Source organism: Nesoenas mayeri (assembly GCF_963082525.1).
Source record: "Nesoenas mayeri genome assembly, chromosome: 1".
NCBI classification, from domain to species: Eukaryota; Metazoa; Chordata; class Aves; order Columbiformes; family Columbidae; genus Nesoenas; species Nesoenas mayeri.
In genome coordinates, this window is record NC_137541.1 from 12,935,477 (window position 1) to 12,952,497 (window position 17,021).

Sequence of the window (17,021 nt, forward strand, 5' to 3'; positions counted from 1 at the left end):
TGCAGGCCGAGTCACAGAATCACAGAATGTCAGGGATTGGAAGGGACCTCGAAAGATCATCCAGTCCAATCCCCCTGCCGGAGCAGGAACATCCACATGAGGTTACACAGGAAGGTATCCAGGCGGGTTTGAATGTCTCCAGAGAAGGAGACTCCACAACTCCCTGGGCAGCCCGTTCCAGTGTCTGTCACCCTCACTGAGAAGAAGTTCCTTCTCAAATTTAAGTGGAACCTCTTGTGTTCCAGTTTGAACTCATTACCCCTTGTCCTATCATTGGTTGTCACTGAGAAGAGCCTGGCTCCATCCTCGTGACACTCACCTTTTATAGAGTGTCACTTTTGACATTCTCACTTGGTAAGTAAACATAGAATCCCTTATAATTTAGTGTTTGTCAAAAGCATCCATAAAGGTAATTATTTCCCTTGCAGTAAGTATTTTAGGAACAATTACAATCTTTTAAATATCTGAGTAGCAAACATTAATGTTTGTTTGTAAGTTATCAGTCAAATCAATGATTTACAGGAGGCACCTGCAAACAGCTCTTCTTCATAATTAGGAAATGTTACTTTAGTGAGTTTCCAAACTAGAATAAAAGGCAATTCATTTCCAGACAGCCTTTGTGTAGGTACAGCAGCAGTATTTGAATATCATTTTTGCTTTATTTATACACCACCTAACTAGAACACCAAATAAAACCTTAGTGTTCTGAAAGCAAAGTGCCCTCTCTGTTACATGAAGTACAGCTTGGCTTTTTTTATTTTTTTACCAGCCAATTAAATCATGGTATTTCCCAGAAACTACAACATCTGTGCCTGGCAGTCAATTAACTGAAGAGAACAAAGCAAAGTACCTCTAAATAACAGAGCTACAAAATGGTTTTACCTGTTAAATGGCAGTTCTCTGAGGCTGACCTAGGGGCGGCTGTCTCAAAGTCCATGTTGACGTTGCCAGTGGACTCTAGAATGTGCTGTAACTGGCTTCACGATGGAAGGTTCTTTCTGCAGCCACGAGGGCTGGAGATCTACTGCTTCAAGGAGAGCTGAAGTTCAGTAATCTGAGACAAGGTACCACACACAGATGTGTTTGGCTCAGCTGAGTCTCCTGCTGATACAGTCTCCCATATCATTACAAACCACATTTTTGCTTCTGGCACAGTGCACACTTGGGTCTTACATTTCAGACAGAGGATTAAGGTTAGCCACAAAACTAAGAAAAATAAATCCAGGTCATGATATGATTTCACAGTACTCCAAGGATCAGTCTACCCCCAGTGCTGCTGGTCTCCCCTTGTTGCTGCTGCAGAGTGTCCTGTTGATCTGGTCCTTCCTCAGACTGCCCCAGTAGAAGGTGCCACAAGGGCAGATGTAACCCAGGTTGTCCACTCTGGAGATCAAAGAGTGTACAAACCTCAGACTGTCTCCTGGTCTGAGGAGAGCAGGTGAAAGACATCACCCACAGAGATTATGGAATTACATATTTGCACTGAGACAACATCCAAATATGGATGCTCATCATGGGGATAATTATTTGTTGCTTGGCTAGATTTTGTTGGTTTTGTTTGGTTTTTAATACAGTCTATAGTCTGTATATACTGCTATCCTTGTGCAATTTATCCTGTGAGCCCTACACTCCTGCATTTTACAGCTTTGATGTTAAAATGCTAGGGGGGAGAAACTGAAAGATATATCTAAGGATGGAAGTGCGTGTGTGAGAAATACAACATACATGTGTATGAGATATAATATAAAAGACACAATAAGCAAAAAGATTAGTAATCTAATCCATACACAAAGAGAAAAGGAAAAACTACAAAATACTAGGCTATAAAAGAGTACGTCATTTCACTGTGAATAAACTAAACCTTAAAATATTTTTCATCATATGTGGCATGTACAAGATGTACATATTTCCAAAGCCTTTACTATTGCAATTTGTTTTGGTCTCCAGTAAAGGACCACAAAATAGAATTCATTTTAGTAGTCTCAAGTATGGAATAAATTAATTTTCTTCCTGAGGACTCTACTTTTCTTGCATAATTCCCTCTTGGTTCTCCATCACACATTATCTTATGCATTCCACAGAGATGATAGCTCAACCCTGATGGTTTGAGACTTTGCAGATAAGTCTGATGGCAGACTTGGCTGAAGGTAGTGCCGGAAGATAGGCAGAAGTTCAAAGAAGACCCACAGAGTTTAATCTAGGGATATAAAATCTGTAGTCTTCAGCTGATGACTGGAATGTAATACTTGCTTCTTATAATTTACTAAAGTTTTGTTGCACTGTTTTCAGACTACTGTAACAGTGATTACGTATTTTACGTGGAAACCTGGAGGAACTTCCAGGGTTCAATATGCCCAATATACAATGATTACAGAAATGCCAGCCTTCATCTTTATACTCCTTTGAGCACTACATAGGTTTGTTGAGAATAATTTCCTTTATGTAATAGTCTCAGCTGCAGGCTGTATTTTCATAATGAATGCTTTTAAAATCCAACCAATATTGATATTACTGGGAATTTTCATATTCTATCTTTAAAGTTATTTTTTGGTTACTCTTGCTAGTTAAATAAATTGTTAAAGCATATAATCTCAAACTGGTTCAGAAATGTTAAATGCATTACATCTTTATTAATCAAGTACTAAGATAAGACATACTTCATTTGTTTAAAAAGTATTGTTTGCACTACTAACAGTAGCAATTAATATGTGTAACTATAATAATCAGTTCCTCTTTGATGAGTGTTTTCTCAAGGTGTTTTTTTTAAGTTTATCACAATAAAATATCACTGGACTTGTGGAAAAAGAAAAAAAGTCTGATGCGCTTCTCCTGAGAGGAGCCTCTGGGAAAAGAAACATTGACAAAAGAAAGGATGTGGCAGTTTTAATATTATTTTATGTTTAAAATCTTTTCAATTGCTTTATGGAGCTCACAGTTAGAAGTGTGTGTTGGTGGGAGTCTCTTGGAGCCCGGGCTGATATGGGCTCTCTTTGGATAGCACCAGTCCCTCACTGCTGCTCAAGCTTGTGTTGCTGGTTTTTGTGCATGCACCAGCCTGGAGCTGTGTGGGTCAGGAGAACAGGACTGGAGGAGTAAATTGTGGGTCACCTCTGGCTAGGTCATATACACTGGAATGAAAAAAATCATAGAGATTTTTGTAGGTGAGTGGGCATGATGTCACTAAACTGATGTGGATGACTGGGGAAGGTTGTATGTGATAATTTTGGGTATCCTGAATTCTTACAGGACCATTTAAAAATATTCAGAAATGAGCAATTAAACCATGTACACAGCTTTGTATTTATGACGGCTATGATTTACTTGTTATATTCCGGCGAGAGTAACACACACAAAAAAAATCTCGGAGCCACTTTCATGGCCAAAATACTTTTTTCATCTGATCAGTAGAGAAAAGGACTAATAAATCAGACCTTCCTGATATCTAGTTTAAAGAACTCAGGCTGTCATTTAGGCTGCTGATTGAAAGGTCATTTAGATCATCTGTGAATGATGAAAGACAGGTTGGTCTCACCTGCATCACATTGCATGTCTTCTACTGAAGAGGTGCAGAAGAAACTAGAGGTATTGTCAGATATCCATGGAAGCATAACATAGTATTAATATGAAGCTCCAGGTAGTACCTGAGTAAATATTTGGGGTAAAACTCTCCAGTGGAATAGTCCTACTGAAGCTGATGAAAGCCTGTTCAGCAAAGGTATTTGACTTGGCCAAATATATGTCTTATAATTACAGTCAGAATTGAGAGCTTGTTGAAAACAAGGGGAGGCACGGATTGATTCAAGTAGCACAGTGGAAGAGGGGAGGTAGTTTATACTAAAAGTTTATGAGCTTTTCTGCTTTAAGAGGGTACAGATCCTGAGATATTTCCTTTATTTTCCTCAGACACAGGTCATGTACAAATGCAAATCTAGATGTAAGAATCTTGCTTGCTTATAGATATTTCTAACTAGGAGTACTTATAGAACCCAGAGAACCTGAAATCTTTTAAATATTAATCACAGCAAATAAAATATCTAAGACACTTTTTATTGACTGTGATACAATTGATTGTACTCTTAAAAAACGAATAATTAACCAAACCAGGTTCAGTAAGAAATAAATTATTTAGAGCTGACATCGTGGGACAAGCAGAGGGATGATCATGTTTACAAGTCCTTCACTGAAAAATAAAATACAAGAGTAGACTCCAGCTGCAGCATCAATGTGTTACCAAATGGGAAGCTTTAAACAAAAGTTACAATATTGAGGGTATAGGGAAAATTATAAACCTTTATTCCTGTCATATTCTCAGAAATAGCAATTATCTTTTTCAGTTTTGAATCTTTTAATGAGCCACAAACTATTCAGTACCCCTGTGTATATGTGTTCTTACTGTATTTCTTTTCTGATTGGACTTTGCTACTAGATTTTAAGAAGGGAAGGAAACCTGACAGAAATGTATTAAAACACTGAAAAAAGATAGACTTTACTCATTAGATCCATAAGTAAAACATGCAAACAGAGCATTTTTTAGTTCAACCAAGTGTATCTAATTTTATAATCTCTGGAATCAAACTCAGTCACGGTTATGAGTTTCCTATCATGATTGGTAGCTGTACCTAAACCAGACATACATTATGCAAGAGATCATTACTGGAAGTGTTTAATACACGTCCTATATTTCCCAGCTAGCAAAGCAATGGGATTCATTGAAGTGAAATGAAACTGAAACAGAGTATAGGCCTAAAGCCAGGAAAAATAAAAAAAAGAAGCCCTGCATGGCCGCAAGCCAGTGCACGCTCCATCGCGCAGCTGTCGGCCTCCTCCTGCAGCAGCGGCCAAAGAACCGTTCTAATGATGGTCTCTGGGTTGGGTTTGTAAAGCTCGTGCTATGTAATACCCCTGACACACACCAGCTCTTCCTTTCATGTGCATGGCGAGTGGGACGTGGCCTCTGTGAGCTCCTTCTCTCCAAGCTCCTCCTCGGGAGCCACGTGCAGCCTCGGTGGGGTTGGTGGCACCAGGCGGCCCCTGAGCATCATCCCAAGGTCCTGCACTGCGGGCTGGCTGGGAATGATAGAGAACTAGGGGATTAGGTTCATGTCAGGAATTTTTCAACATCTCTGCGGATTTCACTGTACTGCAAAAAGAGAAAACAATGGGAAGTTGTATTTTATAGAGACCAAATCAGTCATGGGTACCGGACACTTGTCTAACTGGGTTGGATGGGACCACTAAATAGCGGAGTGTTGTTACTGCCTGTAAAAACAATCTCTGATTGCTACTCTTTCTATGAACTTGCTGACAATGTCACTAAGTTTCTTTTTTCCCTCCAAAGTAAAAAAAATGTTACTAATTTCTATCTCTTATTTCAGCCTTTTGGAGGACATAGTCCTATTATTATTACTCATGTTATTCTTGATTTATATAGTCTGTAACTCAAGATATAATTCACTGCTGCTATATCAAGGCTGGTTTACATACCTTCAAATCACTACAGTCTCTTGGAAAAAGTCTTATGGCACCATACTAGCACACTCAAGATTTTGTTCTGCTTGTACTTTAAAAGGCTCAGGCTGCTCAAAAGCCCAGGCACTATAAATACCTGGAAAGCACGTCTGGTGTCAAGTACGCTTTTGACAAACATCAGGTAAAATGACAAAAGCTTTTTAGGGGAGAAAAGCGGAAGAATGGCAATTGGAAGGATGAATTGAAAATATTGCATCTGCCCTTCCGGACTCCTGAACTATTTTATTTTTTACACTTTCCAGGGTGTAAAATTCATTGTTATAGTGGATTAAAAAAAAAAAATATAGCTTATGCCCAAAGAGCTGAAAAATGTCAGGTCAGGAAACAGAATGACTTTTGAAGAGGGAAATTTGTCAGTTGCACATGTGCTGTCTTTAGTTCATCTGACTGCTCTTTAAAATAGACTTTGCTAATCTTACAGTATATACTCGTATATTAAGAAAAAATCATATTTTTCCCTTGTACTTGAAGGCTGGCATGTTTTTTCCTCTGCACCATTTACAGGTTTTATTTCTTTTACAAACTTTAGCTTTTGAATCTCTATCTAACAAACACAAAGCTGTGGGTATCTCCTCATGTGAATATGCGTTTTTGTACTCCAGTCTGGAATATGCAGTTTGCCAAAAATATCAGGTGACTCTTTTTATGAAGTGCTTGGGAGGTTTTAGTGTATTCGTTAACACATGATGAAGTAAATGGCTGTGTTAGAAGCAAAAGGCTGTAAATAAAAAATGCTCTTTGAGGGTCAGAAATCTATGTAGGTTCCTAAACTTACTTATGTCAGAAGTTGAATGATTCAGGTTTATGTCAGTGGGCAGGCTACAGCTGTTGTTCTCGAGCTGGCATTTCCTCAGACTGCCAGAAAGCATCTGCATCACTGGGCATGTTCTGTATATTAGAGAGAGAAGAGCAAGAGCTGCAGGACCTTTACTCTCTGCAGCCGATCAGAAAGGACAGCTGATTCCGATCAGGAGCAGAGCGGCTCTCTGCAGCCCTATCTAGCCCTCACCTTCACCGAAATCTCGTCAGAAATCAGCAGGATTAAGGATGGTCTGGTCTGCAGACTGAGCCCGTCACTAGAACAGGGTTAGTGGTACCCAAGTCATAGACTAAGTGGCTCAGCTGGGATCCTGGAATAACAGCAATCTGGATGGAAGTTCTCAGCCTCTGGGAACTGGGCACACAGGTATTTCTTTGTGTCTGTTATAAGCTGGGGCTTTTTGTTTTGTTTTGTTTTGTTTTTTCTTCTGATTATGAAAGTCTGCTGGATTTTTGCCTTTTGCTAAAGATGGCAGAAAATATTTATAAGCTTTTTATAAACCTGGAACAAAAGGTTTTGAAGCTATTGACAAAGAGCAGCAATAATAAGATTATGTATTTGTAATTGGCAGATAAATAGGAATAGCTGTAAGAGGAACTACATTGTAATTTATAGCCATTTGTGCTCTGCAGTGCCTTTCAAATAATGAGGTAGGAATGTTACTTGTTCTTTTTTACGGGAAAATCTTTATATAGTCCAAGTCAATAAGACTTTTGGCAGAGGGTTCAATAGCAAATGCCATTTGAAAAAATGTTTTAAGGTTGAATGTAGGAAGCAACAAGTTAGGGATCTATCTGCTTGCAATTTTTCATCTCAGGAACGTATGTCAGAACTCAGTGTAGTAATGATTTTCTATATTTTTCTTATGTCATAATTTCAGAGAAGGAAGAAATGCAGTTATTTATAGACTTTTTTCCATAATTATAAACGTGATCCATACTCCAGGTTAAAAGAAATAGAGAGGAACTATATCGGGAAGTGCTGATTAATCATGTCGGATTAGATTTATAGGTATGCCTGTAATAGTGGAACATGATACACCAGTCAGTGACTAAACAGTACTTTAAGTTGTTTTGTCCTAAAATTATATTAAAAGTGGCAAATACAGGTTTTTCTAACTCATTTGTTTTCCACATTGCAATCTTATGCTCAGATGTTGTGTTACTAATGACTCTTATCAGTGGTAGAAATAAAATACATACCCTTATTTCATATAATGTCTTTTCCAGATCTCAGTGCTGTTAGAAATAAATAACATGAAAGCCTATATCGTATCTATATTATCATTAAGTATTGCTGCCTTTTATTCTGATCATACTTGGACTGAAAACACCAAACGTTACAGAGACGTTTTGAACTATGATTCCTTGGTTGAATAAGCAGGTGGAAAATTGGTACAAGATCACAGGGAACATAATAACCCAATAATGTATTATTTAGTTACACATGTTGGTAGTGATATACCAGCAAGATGTTGCAGTTTTGTGCAGAAAAAAAATGACACCTCTGTGTGTAATCCACAGTTAGTTGTCATTAGCTGGTTTTAGTCTTTACTGTTATCAATACTAAGTAATATTATATCAACTGCATGCCTTAACCAGAAATCTCCTTGTGCTTCTGTCATCTGTTGTGAGAGAAAAATGAAGTAAAATGAGCCACTGAGACTTTACAAGTGATTCATTGCTTCCGTCAAAGCAATATATTTTTAAATCACGCTTTCATTTGTCTTTTCCTTGACAGGAGGCATTGTTGATAAGGACCTTCGTCACTACCTCAATTTACGGTTCCAGAAAGGTTCAGTAGACCATGAGCTCCAGCAGATCATAAGAGACAATCTCTACCTCCGCACAGTGCCATGTGAGTAGGATGGAGATGAACAAATCTGTTTTCTTACTGGCAACACACTGTCTGAATTAATACTGCTGAGGCAATTTGCAAGGTGTGAAGAGGTGGACTGTGGTTGAAACAGTCTTTCTGTAAATAAATCAGTGGCTTGGTTCATGTCTTCTAAGTTATTATTGAGGAACTAAACTATCTGATGCCGGATTATTTTCTGAACACACATGGTGTTTTCAAAGTTGCATTTCTCATCAGCTGTGGCTCCAGAATAATAATCTTTTTCTTCTGCAGTCTTAGAAAGCACAAATATGAAAAAAAAGCATGTTTCTGGGCTGGTTAAATTGGTGCCCAACAGAGGGAGCTTGATCTGCCTCATATTATACTTTAAATAGTAATACCATGGGATTTAGAATACAATAGGGCAACCAAAAAAAAAGTAAACTAGGAAGTGTTGTTTAGGTGCAGCAGGCATGGCAATGAAAGTTTGTATTGTCTTGCATATGTTGTCTTTTGTTGCTGCATAAGTCAATGGTATCTATATCTCAAATATTCTGAAACTTCTAAAATCGTTTTTGTAGCTGTTGACATTATTCACCTATTTCTGCAGTAGGCATGAAATTAAGCTGAGTTTGTAAGCCATGTCCAGCCATCAGGGGCATGCCGTTCAGAACGGATCTACTTGGCTGACAGACAATGTGTCATTTAAATTGGACTGAAGTTCCATTATTCTTCCTTCACAAAATAATAGCTTAGTAGACAAAAAGTAGGTTGTTTTTTTTTTTTGGCAAAAAAAGTGCACCTTTGAACTTGCAGTCTTGACACTGGAACTATAGTCAGAGGAAGGTGCACTGAGTGACTGTGCTATTTCTGTGGTAATGAGTGGATGCTCTTTGAAGCCTGTGTTGTTGTGTATGATTTTCTTTCCTTACATTAAAGAATGGAACTTTAAAAGCTCCACCAAAAAGAAGGTACTCAAGCATTTATCTTCTCTTTTGGAAGCTGAAGATAAATATTAAGTCTTAATTTCAGGAGTTCAATTTGTCCCTAGTTAGAAATGAAATTGGAGAAAAAAGATTAATTATTACCTGTCTGCAGAAAATAAAAACCTTTATGTCTATGTGAGATTTATGATGAATTAGGTTTGTCTGAAGGTGCTGAGAAACATCACAGCTGAAGTTCAAATGCAAGTACAAATATATTTTGAGATTAAATCCCACTTTTTAGGATGTCTAGGAGGGTCACTAGCATAAGAGTTTACTTATTATAGCCCCAACACATGCTTATTAATGTCACGGATCCATATTAAAAAGAAGGAAAACCTAACAATATTGCAACTACTGCACATGTGTAACAGATTTTGTCTGTTGGTGATATGGGCATGATGAGTAGTTTTGGGGTTTGTTTTGGTTTTAATTAAGGCAATAATAAAGTGTTCTCATTTGTCAAGTGAAATACAGTACTCACAGAAGCAAATCTATCATTCAAAAGGTAGCACTACAACTGCAAAGACCACAATTTGGAACCTAGAAACACTTACCATTGCTGTTCATTTCTGCTGTGACTTATCCATTTCTGTGGTTAGATTCGTAGGTTGTTTTTGTATTACATATTGGGCATCTTTTGCTAAGTAAGAATCAGATTTTCAAAAATAGTATAGTGCTGCAGACGATGGCTGCTGAATTGCTAGGTAAGTGGGCATGTTCCTTCATGGTCCAGAAGACTCTTTTTCAATAGTGGTGGTAGAAAAAAAAAATAGTGCCTGTGTGGCACATTTTCTTTGAAATTTTCTTGAAAATCCTATGCAAATAGCCTTCCTGAAATGTGGTATTTTAAAATAAAGAAATTAGCAAATGCAGGCAGAGTGATACGTGGTTAGCTAAAGAAGTTTCCATAATCAGGTAAAAGAAAAAGACACCATCACATAGATTGTAACTGAGATTTCCCCTCAATCGTAATTGAGGTAAATATTTTTTAATGCAATTTTATTCTGTCTCCAGCATTCATGTTTAGGAAGGAAAATGTCATCAACTGTTTGTTTGGGTTTTTTTCAAGTAACTTAAGAAATTTTTGAATCATGAAAACTTGTCCAGGGTGCTGGTATTCAAAATTTCCTGCTTTGGGCAGTGTAATTTACAACTAGTAGGGAGATTTCTTTAGTATGCAAAAGTAATATTTAACTGCCTATGCCGTCGCCCTCAAGGTCATTTAATGACTACAGACTGACTATGTACTTATTACAAATTTTGCAACAGGTGCCAACACAGCAAAAGCAGCACTCAATTTGGTCAAATTCCTGTGCAGAAAAATAGAGAGCGAAAGCCAACTGCAGGCCATGTACCCTGTATTTCCAAAGACAAGGTTATAACATAAGGAAAAACAAAAAGTTGAAAAATAGGTGTCAACCTCTTCTCTTTAAAAATGCACCTACAGTCTTTCCTCAGTTATAGAGGTATAATTGCCAGTGAAACTGGCAGGACGTTTACAAGAGAGTCCTTGACCTTGAGTTTTTAGTGTTCTTTGCTTGTTGTGTGGACTGACAGCCCTGGCAGTGCTGTGGTTTCTCAACCTTGCACATCAGACTAAAACATCTTTTACTTATGTGAGATGAGTGAGTATTCTCTGTGAAATTAGGAAGCAGAGAACTAAATCCATGCCTGTTTTAAATCAGGATAAGCCAAATCCACGTAGAACAGGTAAACTGGTATTTATTCAGTAAGAATTTGAATTGTACATTATATTTTGCCCTGTGTGCACGAAAGGATGAGTGGTCAAGAAATGCATTACATGGATCTGTACTGCCCTTGGAAACTGGGGCCCCTGTGGATGGGATGAATTCACTGTGTTTGTGATCCTTGCATTTCTTTATTTTTAATAAAGCAGTTGCACTTTCTACCAAATTAAAAATGACCGTGTAACCCTAAAAGTCAAATGCTGCCTTCCAGAAGTGGCTGCAATTCTTAGTGCCATATGAAATTGATTTTCACTGCATTGTCAACAGGAATTACATGCATATATCCCAGGGCAGAACATGTGATATTTGCAGCAGTTGAGATGCAGCCATTAACTAGCTCTGTCCCTAGAGCTGTGTGACAGCAGTAATGAAGCCAATACATAAACAAGAAAATGAAAAAAATTCTGTTAATTTGAAGCCGAGTTAGAAAAGCAATAAAGCTTTCAACCAACAAGGTCAAGCAACCAAAACTTTTAAAAATATATAGTATTGCAAGTAATATAAAGGAAAATACACTCTCTTTAGAAGGAAGACTGGGCAGTGGTCTTCCGTCAGGGCACAAGTCTTGTTTTAATGCAAACAGGAGAACTGAAATTCTGGTGCTGGGAAACCAAAAGTAATACAGATGATAAATATTTTGAAATGTACTGTCTTGTGTATTTTCTTCCCCTTTTTCTGTTTTGTGGGTTTTTAGCATAGTTTTCATACCCCAAACTTATTCCTGAAGTTATTTAGAAGCACTGACCATTGAGGTTGTCCTATAACACAGAAAAATAGCCATGACAAGAAGTGGTAGTTGTTAAGTACAGGTGAGCAGTATCTGACACTCCCTGTCCAAGTGCAGGGATCTGGACAAAGGCCAGAAGTACATCTAGGACTGGGAATGCTTTGGGCAAACAATAAATTAGTTGTGTTATACCTTGTGCTTGGTAGTGCTGTCAGAAAACTGCAGTTGCCATGTGGGCAAGCAGCTTTCTAGTCCTCACTAATGCAAGAAGAGAGAGCTCTAATTTTGTGTCATCACAAGAATAAAACCTTGGGGAGACTACATGACAGGAAAGTAGTTTTGGTAGTGACAGTCATGGTCGGACCTGTCTCCTTTGATATGTCCTTCCAAGAAACTGCAAATTCTATTTCGTTAAGAGCTGGCAAAACAGTGGAGCTGTGGTTGAAAATATAGTCTGTATGCTTCCTTCCCAGACAGGGAATGTGAAATGATGGTGGAAGACATTCTGGTAAAACAGCACTGGAAAAAGTAAAACAATGACAAGCTCATTCACAAAAGTGAAAAAACGTTTATGAATTTGAAGAGATTCCCATTGATATCCTCCAGGACATAATCTCACATCGACAGTAGCTCAGGCAAATTACTCTGTCATGCTGCACTGATTTACACTGGTCACGTGCCAGAAGTGATAATGTGAAGTAATTGGAGGCAGGATGGTTTATTTAAGACATTTTTCAGCAACATAGGCAAAAAAGTTTCAGCTTGTGACTCAGCCACGTGCTATATTTGAGTGGCCACAGGCAAGAAATACAGTCATTGTGTGCTGTAGTTCCCCGCATTCGATATGGTGATAATAGTTCCTTCTTTTTCCTAATTTTCCTATTGATGTTATGATTGCTCTGTGTTAGGTGAATGTAGGTAACACACTGAACTGCAAATATGAAACCTATAAGTGTTTAGTAACATCATTTGCTGCAATTTCTTATTTTTATCCATCTCTGTGAATAGTTAGATTCTTGGGTCATTTTGGGTGACTTTAAATAAGACCTTCATTTTCAAACATAGTTTTGTTCCATTCTAGTATAATCTGGTCTATGTATAAAAATATTTAACCCACATGCTGCAGTGCTGTCTGCTAAAGTCTTACATAATACAAAGTATGCAGTGTAGGTTTTTTTGGTTGTTTTTGAGTTTGAGTTTGTTGGTTTGGTTTTGGTTTGGTTTTAAATTTGTTTGTTTGTTTGTTTTTATTTTCTTTTTTCTTTTATTTCCTGGACTCGCTTTAGGGTGGTGAGGACACAGCCTCAGGGGAGTTCACACTTTCAGACCTGGGGAAATCTCTGTCTCCAAAACAATCAGGGTCTCTCCCTCTGGCAGAAAGGTGTATTACATTAGGAGACCATGTCATTCCTATTCTTCTTCACGGGTACCAATGAGAAGAAGTAAGGGTGTGTATATACTGAGTTATGATGGGGTTTTCCTCTCCTTTGCCTCCTCCCTGGGGTCAGAGCTAATAGGTATTATCATAAAACAGTAGTTTGTATTAATTCTAATACCTTTTATATTAATCACTGTAACAAAGAAGTGACAAATTGGATAAATACTGAAGGAAATCTCAATTACATGTCCAGTTTTTCATCTGACATTTCTGAATTTAAAGGTGAGGAAAGGGTGGCAGAAGTCAAGTGGGTAAGAGGGGTAAAGTGGCTGAGGGTACATCCCACTTAGAAGCTCTGTGTGTGGAGTTCTGCTGCTCTGAACAAGGGTGCAAGATATACTTGACTCATCTATATTTGGACAAAAATGAGGCCTTTCAAATTTAATTTGTAAAATACATTTTTCTCTTCTAAAAAGTATATATCCAAGACCATTCAAAGGGGCATGTGTGCAACAGACTTGCCAGTGGTTTCATATGTTTTTCTATTGTTTGTGTCAAAAGTATATTTCAAGGGTGGAAATTCAGTGCACAGCTTTGTTCTTGAAAGAAACAAATTAGAAAGTCCAGATATTGTCAGTTAAAATATCTGCCAGTTTGATGTCATTTGGAACTATTCTTAGGATAAAATAACCTGTGCTTAGCACACTGTGCCACCGAGAAATGTCTGCATCACTGGAAATAACAGTACCTAACTTTAATGACTACTTTATTCTTTCAGACAAGTGTGAGTTATTACTTAGACTTTGCTTTTATGGCTCAGAATAGAGCAACGCAGAGCTCTAGGGAAAGGTTCTTGTTGTTGTGTATCTAAGGGAGCACACCTCCAAGGTGTATTTAAAGCAGAACCATTGGCAAGTGTATTCAGCCTTTTTTATATCTCACACAAAATTAAACCAAATCAGGTAATTGCCTGAGATGAGGGCCCCACTGTGCTGTATGCAGCACAGCCACATGTATCAGAAGATGAGGTCACTGCTTCAAACAACTGACAGCCTAAATAGAAGAGGTAAAGAACAGCTGACAAATAAGCCCAGAGCACAAAGAGTGCTTGATTTGCCTTGCAAGAGGTGGAGTAGTGGTTAAATTGGTGCCCACGGTCCTTGCTTTATTTTCCACTGCTACATGTAGTGTTCCTAATGACATCCTAGAAATGCAGACAGTACACTGACCTGTTTCTCTGAAGACCTTGGGAATGTCTGGTTAAAAGAGATTGGCTTATGCATCTTTGCATTGACTTTTCTGTGTGATTTTATGGGTTGTCTGTTTCAGAGCAGGGTGCTCAAGGTTACAGTCAGCACCACGCTACCTCTCCGTCAGAGAAAAGACAACCAAGCAAAACCCAATTCCGACTTATTTATTTATCAAAGCAAATTATGATTTTATCTTAATTGAGATCTAGGGTAAAGAGATGCCGAAACTTTGTCTGCTACTAGCAAGGCTGATGATAGAAAATACTGTTCTGGTTGTTAGTGATGAGAGAGAACACACAATTTCTGTCAGCTTTTCTCAGAAATTTCACAGCTGTACATATTGAAGAAATCAACTCTCAGCTTATTCAGTGACTAATACATCTGTTTTAAATAGCTTAAAATAGCAAGTATTCAAAAAAATTAAATGCTGTTCAAGACGAAGGGGAGATGGGAAGTATGTGATGTGGAATAACTGTAGTATGAAGTGAGATGTAACAAAATAAGGAGCAGTAGTTGTTTACCTGTTATGACATTACAGCTGGAATGTCCCATAAAATATCATGTGAAGACATTAGTGTGATTTGATTGACTGTACAGTCACAACAGCTTGTGCTTCTCTGAGGTCCTTGCACCCAGATCACATCTGTAAGAAAGTGAGACTGCCAGCTCTGCCCCCTACTCCCATTCTTTCCACTCCTTCATTCCTTCTTTTCTGCTCCCTTAATCATCCAAAATCAGTCATTTTTTTATACTACAGTGCCAATATAACACACAATCTGATGCACTGCCAGCTGGAGAGTTGATATAATACCACTGAAGTCACTAGAAGTTTTTGCAGTGAAAAAAAAAAAGGCAGGAAAAAGTTCTGAAGTTGCAAACCTCACTTTCTTTTAAAGCATTTTTCCTAAAAAAGAATATTATATATCTTCCTTAAGTGATGTTAACTGGCATGTGTTTTAAAGACTAACATATCTGACAAGCAGTTTAGGTTGCTAATCATATCTGTCTGTAATTACATATATGTGATATAACACATGCGTGATGCCAGCTGAGAAGTTTAGTTACAGTATTTGTGCTGATTGCCCCCAAGAATTGACCCATTCTGCTTTAAACTTTGAGGCAGCTTTCTAGTGTTGCAGAAGAGTTCTCTAATTCACATGATCCCAAAAGGATAAAGGATAGTGGCAGTTTTAAGTGAATTTTCTTTATAGCACTAATCTGATTGATCACTTGAGAACCAGCAGGAAACTAGAGGGGCAATAGCATAAATCTGATAAAGTACCTTGTCTCTGCAGAACAAGCACAGCAAATAATAGAAGGGGCCATAATTGACTTATTTTACAAGTAAAAGTCATAGCTCTTGACTCGCCCAAAGCAGCTTGAAGTTTTGGGTAGAGACTGTATCTCCCTATGACAGTTGGCTTTTCCAGCCTGAAGGTCTTAGATGTACTATTGACGTTTTTCCTGAAATAACAAAACTATCTTTTAAATTATGAGAATTACAAATATGATTAATTGAAGTTGCAGCATTGTTGAACATAAACATTCCTCTGGTTTATGAATCATTTTTTATTTACTATATGATCTTCTTTAATTGCTTTCTTGATATTATAATAATTTAAAAGATATCCTCTAGATGAGTTTAGTCTTCATCTAAAGTCAAATAGGTAAAGAATTGTTGTGGTTTTTTTCTTGAGAGAACCTGAGGTACTTTACATGAAGGCAGAAGTGCATGCCAGGTTGTACAAGTTTTATGATAAGGCATGGGCAATGACATTCACCTGAGAACATCAGAACTGCTTAGACTGAAGTTGCCTCAAAACGCTTTTTCAATTTGGAGCTTTTAATGTCTTTGGATGACCTTTGGATTTGTTGTCTTTATTAAGTATCATTTTAAAGCCTTTTTATTTTTTTAACCCTCTCTGGCTTCTCTCAGTGTGTTGAAGATAAACTGTCAGAGACAGTGGTTAATCTTGACTTAACTTGGTGATTTTCATCAGAAGAACAACTGAGCGGTGAACATCAAGCTTCAACAGCAGCTATTAGAAATTCGGAACAATAGCAACAAAAGAAAAAGGGTTGTGTAAAATAATCGATATTCAGAATTGGATTCCCAAATTAAGCTATTAAATTCATATTTGCATCATTGAGCAAAAAGATCCACTATCAATTTTGGCAGGATGTGCTTCTTTTGGTTTTCTCTTCTGAGACTTTTGTTTGCAATCACAACAAAAGCAAATCAGTGCTAATGAGGATGGACGTCCTTGTGAGTAGATCATCTGGTGCATATTAAGAAAATTTGTTTGAACTGTTAAGCAGATGGTCAAGTTCAGGTTCACTAAATAACCAGCTTGGTCACATCTATATCTCTGAAGTGCACCTGCAGTTCGGTAGCTTCCTCACACCAGCTGGAGCCCAGGTCCTCACTGGTTTGTCTGGACACCACGCGCTGTGCCACTGCTCCCTTCTTTTCAAAATGTCATGTCTATGTTGCATTAATGAGATTATACAACTGAGGCTACTTTAAAGTTTTTTTCAAGCTTTGAGATTTTCGTTATGCCCGCACCTTTTCTGGGTCTTATGAAAAAAGAATTTCAAACCTTGTGTGTGTGGTAAGCCAGGGTCAATGGACAAGTACCTCTAGTGGCACCGTGTTTTAGAGTCAAAACTGTCCTGGCTGGAATAAATCTTTTTGAGGAAAACAAATAGAGAATGAAAATTAAAGAGGTCCTATTTAACATCTGAAG

General features: G+C 37.8%; 1 protein-coding gene across 2 annotated transcripts in view; it reads left to right on the forward strand.

Moving 5' to 3' along the window:
• The window catches only part of MAGI2 (membrane associated guanylate kinase, WW and PDZ domain containing 2), a gene marked incomplete at both ends in the record, with an annotated part of 741,772 nt that overhangs the window by 220,908 nt on the left and 503,843 nt on the right, over positions 1 to 17,021 (forward strand). For both annotated transcript variants that reach the window (XM_080355648.1, XM_080355649.1), the window contains one exon: positions 8,090 to 8,206. In XM_080355648.1, coding sequence (XP_080211774.1) covers positions 8,090 to 8,206 — 117 coding nt within the window. The remainder of the gene's footprint in view (positions 1 to 8,089; positions 8,207 to 17,021) is intronic.